Here is a 12,449-nt window from a genome sequence, read left to right as displayed (position 1 = left end):
ATACTCAGAATGCCGACAAAGCTAACTTATTAAATGATTATTTTTCATCAGTTTTCACAAAATCCAATATTCCATCAGATCAAATCCCTTCACTTGAGAATAATCATCATCCTGATATTACTCCCCTTCTAATAGAGGAAAATGGTGTCAGACTTCTTTTACAAAATCTTGACTCCCATAAAGCACAGGGTCCAGATGGCATACCAGCAAGATTTCTTAAGGAAACCTCCAATCATATTGCTCCAGCATTAACTTTAATATTTAATGCTTCTATTCAACAGGGAAAGCTTCCAACAGATTGGAAAAAAGCCTTTGTGGTGCCAGTTTTCAAGAAGGGTTTACGCACAGATCCCTCTAATTATAGGCCTATATCTTTAACCTGCATCTGCTGCAAAATATTTGAACATATAATAGTATCCTCAATTTCTCAGCATGCTAGCAATCACAACATAATTTGTAACGAACAACATGGCTTTCGTAAAAATCACTCATGTGAGACTCAACTACTCGAAACTGTTAATGACTTATCTGCATCTCTAAACTCAAGCAATCAAATTGATCTTCTTTTATTAGACTTCTCGAAAGCTTTTGATAAAGTGTCTCATCCACATTTACTGCACAAACTGTCCTACTATGGAATTACAGGTCCTTTACTCAATTGGATAAGTGACTTTTTAAAAGATAGAGTGCAACAAGTATTATTACATAACGACAGAAGCCAGTTTTGTAATGTTTTATCAGGGGTGCCGCAAGGTTCAGTATTAGGTCCTTTGCTCTTCCTTCTTTATATAAATGATCTCCCTAGTAATGTTACCTCTAAAATCAGACTCTACGCCGATGATGTAATTTTGTATAGAGAGATTCATAGTGCAGAAGATATTATTAGACTACAGAAAGACTTGGACATCATTGCTCAGTGGGCCCACACGTGGCTAATGAAACTCAATTTGATGAAGTGTGAACACCTCACTATAACAAATAAGAAAAACCCTATAAATTCAACGTACAATATCAACAGTCATTTCCTCTCTAAGGTCAATTCTGCCAAATACTTAGGAGTCACCTTTACTCACAACTTGTCTTGGCATGATCACGTTGTTGCCATTTGTAATAAAGCAAACTCTACACGTGCATTTTTGCAAAGAAATCTCAGGCAATGCTCTCCTACTATTAAATCACTTGCTTACCTCACTTACGTACGACCAATTTTGGAGTATGCCTCTACTGTATGGTCCCCTTATGTCAGAACTGATATTGCAAGACTAGAAATGGTCCAACGTAAGGCTGCTCGTTTTGTCTTCAACAAATTCTCGGCATACTCCAGTGTGACCTCTATGTTGTCTCAATTAAACTGGCAATCACTTGAAGTAAGAAGAACTAATGCCATCATCACCATGTTTTACAAAGTTATCAACAACCTTATTTGTATTGACTTCTCACAAGATCTCCAACCAGTATTGTCATCTACCCGTGGCTATCTTAAAAGATTCATCAGTTTACCTGCTAGAGTTAACTCATATTATCATTCATTTCTCCCACATTCAATTCGACTTTGGAACTCACTACCTACTAACTTAACTACTGCACCTGACTTAATCACATTTTGTCACGCACTTCATCTTTATAGAGAACAGTTATTTTAAGTTCACATCTTTTCACATGCACACAACACTCAATTATGAGGTATGTGCATTAAACAAATTAAATTAAATCAAATAGTTTGCGGACATTTGCTATACTTTTGTTCATGGCAAAAATACCAGTAGCTAATTATCGTGTACCGCCTACCTCGAGTCTGTTTAGTAACTTTCCGAATTTGATACGTGTAGAGTAACTCTCTGCGAGTACAATGATGCCTCGAATGATGCCAAAAGAAATCCAATTCACGGAAATTTTGGCTCGTCAAAACGGGCGTTTCGGGGGCATGCAATAAAAGCATAAGGCGCAATAACCCGCGACACATGATAGCTAGATAGCTACCTCAGATTCTGAACCAGATTTGGAAAGAGCAGTCAGTGAATAGCGATTAAGATGAGCTATAGCAGAAGGAAATTTAAGCTCAGTCGTCATTTTAAGGTTGAAATTCACTTTAGTTACTTTTTCTATGGCGGATATTTAGAAAGGAACGCGGCTCAGCTCTTTCGATGTCTTGACAGCCATTAACCGTCACTACATTAGTGTTACAATGAAACAAAAGCACTGTGAATTAGTTCTGCAGGTTAGTTTGTGAAAATTACAGTGTTCCGTGATTAAGCAAAATAGTGTCCGTGCCATGTAGCAAACTTCTTCATGCCTTTGAAGATGGTTGTAAAGTCATAAAAGTCGTTTACAAGGCTATACGATAAATATTTTTAGAGGCGCTTTACTACGCGCGAAGGTGCTGGGTGACAATTTCACAGCTAGTTTGACTGGTTTTGGGTGAATTCGTAATAATAAATAGTAGTATTAAAAATACCCGACCTATTCCATCACTCCTTAACCAGATTGCTGCGCCTTTTGCACATACCCTCAAAATAATATTAGGCCATTATTATTAACAGTGTTGGGAGTAACGCATTACATAAGTAACTCGTTATGTAATATTATTACTTTTGTGGTAACTAAGTAATATAACGGAAATACGCTATAAAAACAGGTAATATAATGCAAGTTATTTTACTTACAAATGTTACAATAACGTGTTACCTAAGTAATATAGTTACTGTAACGAGTCTAATATTACGTAATATTATTACTACAAGCAAGAGTTCATAATATATATACTAAGGAGAGTATCCTACTCTCATATACCTCTGTAGAAAGGCGTATCGTGAAGTTATGACGTAACACTTCTGAGTTCGCCTGTTTTTCTTTGTATAATTAATGATGTCATTAGTTTTTTTATAAGATACAAAAGAATATTTAGTTACAACTACACATACAACTACACAGCCAAACTACTACTGCTACTACTAGTACTGCTACTATATACTACTGCTAGGAATACAATCAATCAAGGAAAAAGGGGGTTGTTATCATCATCATTGTCCTGAACAGCCCAATATCTTAAAATCATTTTAGCATTGCTTTGCCACAGTGCAACAGAAAGTTGTTGTAATAAATTCTTTCTTGCAAGCTTGGTAGGAACACCGCTTCTAGGGGTGGTACGGTCAGCAATAATTCTTAACATTCTCAGGGCAAAAGGGGTCCACACTCCAAAGCACTCCACTACCAAAGGAACAAACTCAGAACCAGCCTTCTCCACAGCTGCCAAATGCTTCTCATCCTTGGCCAACTCTCCAGCTGCAGCAGCTACCCCAGCACATGCAGCAGAAGAGGAAATGAAAGCAGGCTGAATAGTGCTGCGTACAGAGACGTCGAAGTAAGCAGAACGTCCGTGTTGAAAATCAGGATGAAAGATATTACCAGGCCGCAGGCCATCATCATATGAAGCCCTCTGTTCCTTAAGGACACCAGGATTGTCTTGAGAAAGGGCATTATAAATGATGTTAACAAGGGTATCATGACGACGGATTCTCATAGGACCATGAGAGCAACCTAACAGATGGTCGCCAAAGCTGTCTATAGAAGAGAGGCAAGTGCACAATGGAGAAAGAGGAAACAAGGTTACACCAAGCCACAAACGTAAACCTATAACAAATTCTGGACCAGGGATGGCCAAACCAAGACAGGCTTTAGAGATAGCTTTAAGCCAGCCACTGCTTGTACCAGAAGGATGTGCTAGAGCAGTTAAACGTGCCTGATCCCTAATACTGAGAGTAGCATACAGGTTATCAAAGATGCTTTGGTCAATTATAGCCTGTAGGTCTTGCTGAGAAGATGGGAGGATTGAAGGATTACCAGAAATTCTAGAAAAAAGTGTGACAGCAGCCTCCTCATCAGGAAAAATGAGCTGGTTGACATCAACAGAAAGAAGGGAGGAAGCTAAGCCTCGTACACTGTTACATGAACCTAAAAAGGCAGCTGGTGCAGATTGAACAGATTCACGTAAACCTAAACCACCAAAACTAAAGGGTAAGGAAGCTTGGCACCATGCTGAGTCAGAGAGGCTACCTTGCAAAATACGACCAAGAGAACTACGAAGATTGAGGTCAAATTGATGAAGAAAAGGTTTCAGTATGAGGAAAGGTACAGTGCGAAGTAAATGAATAATTTTACAACTACTCAAACAGCTACGTAACAGGTGAAGTTCAACCTGAGGATCATCCAAAATTGAAAGTTTGTCCTGAGTTAAAGCCACTTTATCCATGCGAGAAGAAAGGAAGTCCTTAAAGAAACTGTCATCACCCCAAAGTGGAGAACCCAATAGTTCCAAGCCAGAAACTCGCTTAATGTCAGAGGGGAATTCAGGAAAGGAGTCCCCAGAAGGCCAAAACAGCTCACACTTGGAAAGGTTCAAATGAAGTCCATGATCTGGTCCGCGAGAGGTAAAGTGAGACAGTAGAGATAATAAAGAAGAACGTTTGCCTATTAAAGTTCCGTCATCAAGGTACCAGAGGTTTAATTGTACCAGATCACGAAGGTGGATAGAGTCAATGAACTGGAGAATTACAAGTGAAAATAATAAGGGACCCAAAGGGTCGCCTTGTTGCACTCCTGATGAAGCTAGTAGCCGCCTATTACCAAAAGGGAATCAATTTATTCACCCAACTTGATGTCAGCACGTGATTATTTATATTGTATAGGCGCTTAGCATAAAGGCGCCAAATCCTGTTTCTATGCATGGCACTGGCCTCGAGGTATTTATTTCAAGTTGTTGTGCTCGAAGATAGAACTATGGAGCTGTCCACTTCAACGTGGCAAGAAGGATTGAAAAGAGTTGGAGAATATTACGAAGGATTCGTGAAGATGAAGAATGTTGATGATTTGTTGGCCAAGCATAGCACTGAGACAGTTACTACTTATGGTACCAGACGATCTAGAACAATTGGAGTTTCATCTGCTTGTTTAACTAGTGAAGCGTCAGCTGGGGAGAAAGAAAATCATCAATCATCAGTTAGTCATTTTTGCACTTCAAGCAGCAGTCCGGCCATAGATAAACTCTTGAGCATCTATATGACTTGTAAATGTTAGCTAATTTTCTATTGACTGCTGGTTGAATTGAGTGTATGGTATTTGATATGTACAACAATACTCCATATGGAGGTCTGTACATTTTAAATATATAATTATTATTTATGCTGCCAAGGTCACGTATTGCATAAGATACACTAACTATTTCCTGCTGCAATTTCAGTTCATAGCTAAGTTAAAATTTCAGAGGGGTTTTCAGAACCCCAGGAAACTCCCCGAAATACACCCCCGTTTACTATGCAGATATTATTACACCAGCATTGTTTGCTTTCAGTTTTTTTGGTACATAAACTGTATGCTTACTATCAATCTGCTATACAATAGAATGTGAGAAAATTGTACTGGAGAAAAAATGAAGGAAGCAAGGATGTGTGCTTTGATAATTCACCATTTACGGTAGATAGAGAAGTTCTGCTGGATTGTCAGTATGGACCACAATATTGGAAGGAGAAGGAGAAAAAGAATAAGCAGCTACGCTTGCAAAGCTCAAGAAAAAAGGGATGTTGTGCTCATATTAAATTGCGGTATTACACAGTATATAAGGAATTTCAACTGTGTGACACTGTTACTTCTATGATGAATTCTAGACAGCTGCGAAATAAAAAGGAGAAAGCATTGAAGGACCTTAGAGGTCAAATAGTCGCTGGAAAAGTCAAAGGCGAAGAGTACTGTTATGTTTCTCTTCCTACATTAAAAGCTCATACTGATCACAGTTTCACAGAAGTATCTGGTTATAGCCAGAGAGTCCACCCCATTCTAATAACAAAGATAGCAGAGTTAGTTGCTGATGGAATCACAGATATACAGGAAATAAGAAAGATGCTAAGGAATTATGTGAAACACACAGTTTCTGCCCAACTAAACATAACACCCTGTCATACGGATAGATCATTTTATCCGATGGTATGTGACATTCGAAACCACGTATCCAAAGCTAAAAGAACCCTGCAGTTGTCAATACTGGACCAAGAAAATCTGAAATTAAGAATTGAAGAATGGAAAAAGTCTTCTCCTTCTTCCAACCATTTTTTCAGGCCTTACATTAAAAAGTCTGGTGGGCAGGTTGATCAAGATGAATCAACAGGTAATGATAACATCCAGTCCAGCACAAGTTATGATGATGACCTTGATGATTGCTCCCAAACATTTTTGTGGGTACACCAAGAAAAGTGGCAACGAGATCTCCTAGTCAAATATGGCAATATCATAACGTTGATTGATGCCACTTACAAAACAACAAAATATGAAGTAGCTTTGTTTTTTCTATCTGTAAAAACTAATGTAGGCTATGTGGTGGTAGCTGAATTTGTTGTTTCCTCAGAATCAGCTGAAGAGATTGGAGAAGCAATTTCTATTTTGAAGAAGTGGAATCCTAAATGGAATCCAGCATATTTCATGAGTGATTTCTCAGATGCAGAGTATCTTGCAGTCAAAAATGTCTTTCCATCTACCCCAGTATATATTTGTGACTTTCACAGGGAGCAAGCGTGGGAGAGATGGACAAAGGACCATAAACATGATCTTTCCAATGAAGAAAGGGAGAAGGTTCTTGACCTGCTACGTGAGTGTGCACATGCACCAGTGCCAAGTCAAGATGAAGAAGTACCGATAGACTACTATTACCAGTGTGCAGTGAAACGTCTAAAGGAGTCACGTGTATGGAAAGATCATACTGCTTTACAAGAGTGGCTCATTGGAACATGGCTGGGAATTCCTGAGGTAAGTTTTGAACATGCCCTTGTTGTTAGGGTAATTTATTGAAAATAACAATTGACTTGTTTACGCTCTATACAATGTCATGTATATAGTACATGTACTTTTAATGCAATTTCAGTCTACAATAGTAGTAGTCTGTATAACGCCTGATATTCTTTGTTAATTAATTGGTGTTATCTGCTTTTGTTACAGAGGTGGGCAAGAGTCTATCGTCAAACTTCTTTTCACGCAGCTGTTGAAACTAATAATGGTATAGAAGCTCAAAACAAAGTTTTGAAATATAGTTATTTGCCACACAGAAGAAACATTACACTTTCATGTCTAGTTGAGATACTGATTGACAGTTTTCTTCCAGATTCTCATGAGAAATACATATTTCAGAATTACAAAATGAGCTCCACTTACCGGTCATACAGTGATGATGTTCCAAAGTATCTGCATGGGCGGCCGCCAGCTTTGATCAAACACTACTTAAATCGACTAGATAAAGCAAAGAGAAAATTTACTAAAGAATCTTTTCTAAGCTGTGACATTCAGAAAGGAAAGTTTAGTCTTGCTGGTGAAACAAGCACCCATCACATTGATTTTGGATTATCTGATGGTCAGCCTTCTTGTACGTGTGGTGACTGGTCTAAAACTCACTATCCTTGTAAGCACTTTTTTGCGGTTTTTTTGTACCAGTCTGGTTGGAGGTGGGATTCACTGCCAGAAGCATATTTGAATAGTGCATATATGTGTACTGATACTCACGCACTGACAGAAGCAACAATGGTGAAAGGTATTATGCCTGATGCAGTGCCTATGCTGGAGAGTCAGACAGATCTAGATGCGGATGATTTCTGTGTGGAAATAGGGATTCCACCTAAGGAAGAAACTGGTGCCGGGTTACTGCCACACACGATCACAAAGAGTAGTCTTGAAGGCATCCCGAATGATGCGATGGCCTGCAGCTCAAATGATGCTACACCTACAATTAACACTGAAGTTAAGTCACAAGAATTAGAATTTTCCGATTTGAAGAAACGGGTATGCAACAGATTTGTAATTTAATGTATTGCACATACCATGCATTATTTACATTTTCTAGTTAGAGCAATGCTATATTAATATCTTTGTTAACTGCAGAAACCTCAAGAAGGGAAGCGGACACAACAACAAATAAGAATTGTTTTAAAGAAAGTTGAAACATTGTCTTTTAATATCATAGATAAGGATAAGCTTAAGGTTTTAAAAGGCAAATGTGATGAGCTGGAAGTATTGGCCAGAGATTTGGCACCCTCAACTGATGGCCTTATCTTAAGGCCTAGCTTATCCAGTACACTAACTGCACGCAGAGCAAAGCTTAAGTTTAAGTCTAGATTTTCGTCATTGACTACTATTCATTGTAAAAGAGGTAGAAAGAGGCAAGATTGGAGAATTAGAAACAGAGTTGGTGTGAAGGCAGCCAAATTGAGAAAGGTATATATACCTTATTGCTTGAGAGTATAATAGATAATGGATATTATACACAGGCATTGTTAGAAGATAACAGTTGCAGTGGCCCCAATGGAAAAGTAAGCATTTAATTTTTATATTTACTCTTAATGTGTTAATACATGCTTGGGGGGAAGACAAACCTCTAATATGACATCACCTGTTCAATTCGTAGCTATTATAGTATCAGAGATATCTTAATGATACAAGTACTACCCATGATATCAGTCATTGTGCGTCAGTTTAATGTGGCCATATTGTTCAAAACAAAATAATTAACGGGCATTATAACCAACACACATTTTGTGGGTTGGCAGTTTCAATAGATCTATGCTACCTATGTATAAAAGTAAATTTGACCTACTGTAAAGATTATATAGCTATTGTTGTGTAATTCGCTATGTATTTTACACTTTAATATCCTTTTATTCAGGATTGCGGAATTGATATCACTGAACCTTCAACATCTGGTGTTGACAACGCTATATCATCAACAGCAGCAACTGTACAGAGAGTGGAAAGAGCAGGTCTGATTATTGTATCCAATGATATTTAATATTAGTACTACACATGTACAATTTAGGCAAGAAGAGATCTTGGTGTAAATGTTCTGGATGTGTACAAGATGATTGCGGTGACTGTTGTAACTGCAAGGATATGAAACGGTTTGGTGGCCCAGGAAAGAAAAAGAAGAGATGCAAGCATCGTCAATGTTTAAACACTGGTACTTATCCAATGGTTAAATCCATGTACATGTGTCATCACTGTATGAATTTATAGGCAGGACATCACATCAAAAGTTACCAGCTGTAGTCATGCCTGGAGTACAACCAGCCAAGAAAACAGAAGTATTTATTTAATGTGTATTACTTGATAGCCACTTGATTAATTAAGAAATCATTTACCATAATAGTAGGAAGTGTTGTTTATGTATTATGCAAACTATTATTTTAAGTGATTTGTTAGAAGCAAGCATACTGTATGTAATACCATACGCAAGAAAATTTACTTTGACGTCAAAAAAATTGATGAATTCTGGCTTGTAAGGATTTGATGAAAAAAGGTGACGAATCACTTGGACTTGCTAAGCGCTTACATAATATGGCTGCCTTTTACATGCTTTTGCTTAGCACAAAGTGGAGAGGCACTTAATTAGTAAGCATTTTGACAAATTGCTGTGATTTGTCAAATCCATCAATGTTTTGATGTCAAAATTTCCTTGCATATAGTAATGCTGATACCAGCTTATTTGTTGTTGTAAATTAACTTTCTATTAAATAAAACTATCTGAATATATAGGGCTGAAAATATATGATCTGGCAACTAATGGATATTTATTTTTAGGTATCATGCACTTCCCTAGACCAGTTAGAGGATTCAACAGTATTAAATGTTGAAGGTATGTTGTATATAAACAAGGGAAAAAACACACACACACACTAACCACTGATACGATTACATTACAATAATTGTTGACACTTCATGTGATAACTTCACATGATAAATCAAATGAAGTTAAAATAATACTTGTATGAGGATGGATGCACTGTTAATTTACAATTAGTTTACTGGTTTATACAATTATTGTAGTGAGAGGCTATTATAGTGCAATCAGTATGCATGACTGTATGTAGTTGATTGATTGGTTTCTATAGAGGAGCTGCCACCTGAAAAAAGCATTGTCATCACAAATATGGAAGATACCCCAAAGGTAATCACCATAATTTGGTTGATAGACAATATATAACCTCTCTGTTGAACGTAGGCTACTCCGAACAATGAAATGGTAGTACTGAATGAGATGAATCGTCTTGTTAAACTTATCATAGGCGATGGGAACTGCTTCTACCGCTCAGTGGCTCAAATTGTTTACGGTGATGAAATGTTACATGGAAAGATCAGGGAGTTGCTGGCTGATTTTATATCTAGGAACCGGACTCATTTTCAACCATACATTGATGGAGACATGGTTGAATACATAGCGAGAGTGTGGCTAACGAGGGTGTGGGGAACAGCTGTGGAGCTGTTAGCAGCAGCCTCACTTTTTGATATACCCGTGTATACATTAGTTCCTTACAAAGACACTTATCACTGGCTGTGCTACAAGCCCCTGGAGAATGCTAAGCTGATCTACCCAAAAGAGCCTCCTCCTTCACGGCTACATCACATAGATCACTTTGAACTCCTTAATGTGCATGGCTGTCATTATGATGTTATTGCTTCTGAAGATGGAGGAGTATACATGCTTGACAGACCCCTGCTTAGTAAAACTGAAGATTTCCTTAGCTTAGATTAATTGTACGTGCTGCATGCACAACACGTAGTGTGTAAATACTGTACCTGAATAAGACATCTTGTGCTGATGACAACTTTATTACATTATATTATTTCTCATGATGGTATAGACAATTCTGTTCTGGATATACAGCTGTGTACAGTATAGTTGAAGGTGTGCATGTGTTTGTGCAGTAATTATAAGGTATAATGATAAAGAGCTCTCTAATAGAACTGGAATGAGGGTTCGGAAGCTTTGTAACCTATAAGGCTTTGCAACCTTCAAAATCTGGTTTTAATGCCAAGTATGCCAATGCCGTGAATGCCAAGTAGACCAGACAGCTCAGCATATTATTAGCTTATTATAAAATTATTTCAAGGAGGAAAGTGGCTAACAATGAAATTTAGGCCTCCATGTACATGTGCATTGCTTACATGAAATAATTTAAGATTATACCAGCATTTGAACTCAAGCGTGACTAGTGATACAAGCATTCACAGTGACATAGATGGGCATACACAAATAGACAAAAAAAAATTGGACTAGAATATTAACATTTAGGTGTTGACTGCTACAAAAAATCACTAACAAGATCATAATAACACAGGAAACTCTCCATACTCACACCATATAATATAGCTAAATGCAGCTGTTGTACTAGTCTGGGGGGACAGATTATGGGGGTACAACTGTAGCATCAGTGACAGCTCACACAGTGGGAAACAGAGTCAGACTCAATATGTCAATGCTATCAGGTAGGCTCCAGCCTGGTAGGCCCGGATGGTATACTTAATGATGGCACAGGACAAACTATAGACACAGTTAGTATCTCACCAGGGAATATAGCTAAGCTAGTGACTACTGGCCATGGACTGCCACTTCCAATTGAGTCCATCATAATATATACGAGATCATATATCCGATATACGGACTCGGATTTACTGTGAATAAGGCAACATTGCTCCACCGGAGTCCACCACGAGCTTCATGGCATACCAGACCAGGCGAATTATACCATGAACGTCTTCCCCGCCTGTACTGATAGAACCAGCAAACGTCTGCAAACTTCCTTCTGTATGATGTTAACCCTCCAGTGGTAAATTTGACGAAGTGATAGAGTCTAGGCTAATAAGCGCGTGTAAAACAACAATTATCTCACGTGCTGACATCAGGTTGGGTGAATAAATTGATTCCCATTACCAAAACGTAGCTCGGCTGGTTGAGAGTAGCACCACTTTACCCAAGCAGATATCTCTGGAAAATCTTCAGAAACACGAGCAAAAAAGGTTGACCGATCACATTCATTAAAGGCATTTTTCATGTCTACCTTTAACAAAGCTAATGAATCATCATGACCATGGAGAGAAATAAAATGACGCGTGATGTGGATAGCACTTTCCAGACCTCCAGGGATGCCAACACCAACCTGACCATAGGGTAGAAAAATATGGGGAAGGGAAGGACGAACCGCAAGGCAACAAAGACGACTGGCTAAACGACGCAGAACTTCACCGACAGCAATAGGGCGAACACCACCACTCTTCTTAAGTAAAGCAGTTAATGGGGCACCACAAATCCATGGGGCTAAGCAAGAAGGGGCCTTGCCGGACAAAAGATGGTTCATAAAATAAGTGAGTGTCATTAGTTGAACATGGTATCGATTGAACGCGTGCCTACCAACGTCGCTAGCAACCAAATTAACTCCAGCTCTAAGCGTTTCTCACCCAACTACAATCGTTGCTTCATGGGTTAAGACCGCTTCGTAGGCGTTTCTTACTAGGCCATTCGCGAATAAGGCTATCCTGAGCGTCGCAAGTGTGAAACGGTGCTAACGATTCTTGCACTTCTACGGCTTCCTGTACGTCACAAACCACAACATCTTGTCGTCACGTCATAACTTCACGATACGCCT

General features: G+C 38.5%; 1 protein-coding gene across 1 annotated transcript; it reads left to right on the top strand.

The window, feature by feature from the left end:
- The first annotated feature begins 4,776 nt into the window (after positions 1-4,776).
- On the top strand, positions 4,777-10,732 carry LOC136267463 (uncharacterized). The gene is made up of 11 exons (XM_066062626.1): positions 4,777-4,995; positions 5,398-6,792; positions 6,982-7,815; positions 7,915-8,247; positions 8,301-8,342; positions 8,696-8,789; positions 8,846-8,986; positions 9,043-9,110; positions 9,607-9,661; positions 9,918-9,973; positions 10,028-10,732. The coding sequence occupies exons 1-11, from the start codon at positions 4,777-4,779 to the stop codon at positions 10,556-10,558; spliced, it is 3,768 nt and encodes a 1,255-aa protein (XP_065918698.1). The 3' UTR covers positions 10,559-10,732.
- The last annotated feature ends 1,717 nt before the right edge of the window (positions 10,733-12,449 follow it).

The sequence above is a fragment of the Dysidea avara genome, chromosome 9, assembly GCF_963678975.1.
Source record: "Dysidea avara chromosome 9, odDysAvar1.4, whole genome shotgun sequence".
Lineage (NCBI taxonomy): Eukaryota > Metazoa > Porifera > Demospongiae > Dictyoceratida > Dysideidae > Dysidea > Dysidea avara.
This window is presented reverse-complemented; position numbering and strand designations above follow the sequence as displayed.

Bases quoted from the DNA above. Each gene is read 5' to 3' on its own strand.
- LOC136267463 (XM_066062626.1), top strand. From the start codon at position 4,777: ATGGAGCTGTCCACTTCAACGTGGCAAGAAGGATTGAAAAGAGTTGGA. The intron at 4,996-5,397 runs GTTAGTCATTTT...GCTATACAATAG, and splicing joins AAGAAAATCATCAATCATCA to AATGTGAGAAAATTGTACTG. The intron at 9,111-9,606 runs GTATTTATTTAA...ATTTATTTTTAG, and splicing joins AACCAGCCAAGAAAACAGAA to GTATCATGCACTTCCCTAGA.